Raw genomic sequence first — 2,997 nt, forward strand, 5'->3', positions numbered from 1 at the left:
TGCCCCGGCCATGGAAGGGTCCCTGTGCCACCTCCAGCCATGGAAAGGTCCTGGTGCCACCTCCAGGTAAGGGAAGGTCCCTGTGCCACGGCCATGGGAAGGTCCCTGTGCCCCCTCCAGCCATGGAAAGGTCCTGGTGCCCCCTCCAGCCATGGAAAGGTCCTGGTGCCCCCTCCAGCCATGGAAAGGTCCTGGTGCCCCCTCCAGCCATGGAAAGGTCCTGGTGCCCCCTCCAGCCATGGAAAGGTCCTGGTGCCCCCTCCAGCCATGGAAAGGTCCTGGTGCCCCCTCCAGCCATGGAAAGGTCCTGGTGCCCCCTCCAGCCATGGAAAGGTCCCTGTGCCACCTCCAGCCACAGCCACGATGCCTCCTGGTGGCACCGGGAGGTGCCAGTGCTGGGACAAGCCCCGAGCCACGGGAAAGGAGCCGAGTCCGAGCTCACTTTCAGGCATTTTTTTATTAAATTAAATCTTCCACAGAAAAGAATTAAATAAGTGCAAGAATTCCAGAATCCAGCCTGGCACAGCCCTTGGACCCCGGAGCCTGGCTCAGGAGCTCCGTGGCACAGTGAGGGGACACCGTCCCTGCTGGGGAGGGGGTCTGGCCAGCACTGAGGGTCCTGGGGACAACAGAGCCACCAGCTCTGGGGGACAGCCGCACCCAGGGCTCTCACCCTGTCCCATCGCAGCCACTCAGCCCGGAACTGGTCAGGTCACACCATGGAGCCGCTGTCCCCCATGTTCCGCAGGAGCTGAGACGGGGACAGACCGGGATTAGCAGAAAAATCCACCCGTGCAGCCTCGGGGACACCGCGGTGACATTCCCGGGGCAATCCCATCCGTGGGCATGGATCCCAGCAGGGATTGCCCACCCCGAGGGGCACAGGGGGATGGATCCCACCAGGGATTGAAGGCCCCGAGGGGTCCCCAGCCCCTTCTCACCTGGCTCAGCAGAGGGATGTTTGCCAGTGAGCCAAAAAACCCGAAAGCCACCGGGAAGAAGCTCCTGTGTGGATACAAAAGACCCTGCTGAGCTCCTGGGAGCATTCCAAAGGATCCTATCCCGAGGATCCCATCCCGAGGATCCCATCCCACACCTGAAGAGGGAGATGAAGCCGTAGCCCTCCAGCAGCATCCCCAGGATCGGCCAGCGCATGAGGACCACGATGAGCCCCCCGAAAAAGAAGCTGGTGCCCTTCAGCTTGGACCGCTGGAAGAAGAAGGTGAAGGTCCTCCGGAAGCCGATGATAAAGACCAGGCCGGAGAGGAAGAGGAGCTGGGAGGAGGAAGGAGAGGAGAGGGTCAAGGCAGCTCCTTGATCTGGCTGTGGGCACCCCCGGCCTGGCCCTACTCACATTCCCAAAAGCCATGAGCACCGAGTCGAAGTACAGGAGGATCCCAAAGAGGAGGAAGAAGAGGCCGAAGCCGACCAGGCCCACTCCGATCTCTGTGGAGAGCAGGAGAGCAGAGCTGAGGGCTCAGCTCCGCACCTCAGACCCCGTATCAGCACCTCCCTCTCCCGTTCCTTCCCAAAAATCCCCTTTGGATTTGCCTCCAAAGCTCAGGAACAGCCTTTGCACCCAGGCCAGGCCTGGAGGAGGCTGTTGGTGCCCCAGAAGTCCCTGAGGGCACCGGATAAATCATAAACCACGGAGGAAAAATCAGCGGGAAAACCGCATCCAGCCTTTCCCTGAGCAGCAGCAGCAAAGGCTGGAGATGATCCCAGGATGATCCAGGAAATCCTCCCGGTCCCCAGCCCTCCCTGCTCCTCCCCACATCCCCTTTTCCATCTCACCCCTCCCTGCCTCAACCACCCCATCCAGCAGCTCCCAGCTGGGACTCAGAGCTGCCAAACGTCCCCACGGAGCTCCCGGATCCCGCAGGGACGGGAATTCCTGCCGGGACACGGCCACGGCGCGGCTGCTTACGCTGGAAGTCGCTCAGGGACACCATCTTGGTGGTGGTGACAGGGCTGGGCGAGGCAGGGCGAGGGTGGCCCCGCTGCCAGAGTGACCCTTGGAAAAGCCCTTTAGTCCCCACGTCATCCTGGGAATGATTAACGACCCCGGGAACGCCCACGGCACCTCCTCCGGGGGGGACACGGTGGCTCTATGGGGGACATGGTGGCTTCAGAGGGACGTGGTGGCTTCAGGGGGGACATGGTGGCTTCAGGGGGACACGGTGGTTCCAGGGGGGATGTGGTGGCCCCAGAGGGGACACAGTGGCTCTAAAGGGGACATGGTGGTTTCAGAGGGATGTGGTGGCTTCAGGGGGGACACGGTGGTTCCAGGGGCGATGTGGTGGCCCCAGAGGGGACACAGTGGCTCTAAAGGGGACATGGTGGTTTCAGAGGGATGTGGTGGCTTCAGGGGGGACACGGTGGTTCCAGGGGCGATGTGGTGGCCCCAGAGGGGACACAGTGGCTCTAAAGGGGACATGGTGGTTTCAGAGGGATGTGGTGGCTTCAGGGGGGACACGGTGGTTCCAGGGGCGATGTGGTGGCCCCAGAGGGGACACAGTGGCTCTAAAGGGGACATGGTGGTTTCAGAGGGATGTGGTGGCTTCAGGGGGGACACGGTGGTTCCAGGGGCGATGTGGTGGCCCCAGAGGGGACACAGTGGCTCTAAAGGGGACATGGTGGTTTCAGAGGGATGTGGTGGCTTCAGGGGGGACATGGTGTCTTCAGGGGGACACGGTGGCTCCAGGGAGGACATGGTGGCTCTAAGGGGGACACGGTGGCCCCAGAGGGGACATGGTGGCTTTGTGGGGGACCTAGTGGCTCCAGGGGAAACTGGTGGCTTCAGGGGAACACGATGGCTCCAAGAGGGACATGGTGTCTCCATGGGGATCTGGTGGCCTCAGGGGGACGTGGTGGCTTCAGGGGGACACGGTGGCTCCAGGGGGACACGGTGGCTTTAGAGGGACATGGTGGCTTCAGGGGGATGTGGTGGTTTCAGGGGGGCCCGGGGGGTCCCAGGGGGGCACCGGGGGCTCAAGG

General features: G+C 62.7%; 1 protein-coding gene across 1 annotated transcript; it reads right to left on the bottom strand.

The window, feature by feature from the left end:
* Positions 1-438: 438 nt before the first annotated feature.
* Positions 439-2,024, bottom strand: GOLT1A (golgi transport 1A). Its single transcript, XM_008644733.2, has 5 exons — positions 1,928-2,024; positions 1,355-1,446; positions 1,097-1,275; positions 942-1,005; positions 439-751 (listed from the first exon to the last, which is right to left on the bottom strand). The coding sequence occupies exons 1-5, from the start codon at positions 1,950-1,952 to the stop codon at positions 713-715; spliced, it is 399 nt and encodes a 132-aa protein (XP_008642955.1). The 5' UTR covers positions 1,953-2,024; the 3' UTR covers positions 439-712.
* Positions 2,025-2,997: the final 973 nt, after the last annotated feature.

This window comes from Corvus brachyrhynchos, unplaced genomic scaffold (assembly GCF_000691975.1).
Source record: "Corvus brachyrhynchos isolate BGI_N302 unplaced genomic scaffold, ASM69197v1 scaffold72, whole genome shotgun sequence".
Lineage (NCBI taxonomy): Eukaryota > Metazoa > Chordata > Aves > Passeriformes > Corvidae > Corvus > Corvus brachyrhynchos.

Coding starts and splice junctions, on each gene's coding strand:
- GOLT1A (XM_008644733.2), bottom strand. CDS start 1,952: ATGGTGTCCCTGAGCGACTTCCAGC. Junction 1,276..1,354: donor TGCTCATGGCTTTTGGGAAT/GTGAGTAGGGCC, acceptor TCCTCCTCCCAG/CTCCTCTTCCTCTCCGGCCT. Junction 752..941: donor ACATCCCTCTGCTGAGCCAG/GTGAGAAGGGGC, acceptor TCCCCGTCTCAG/CTCCTGCGGAACATGGGGGA.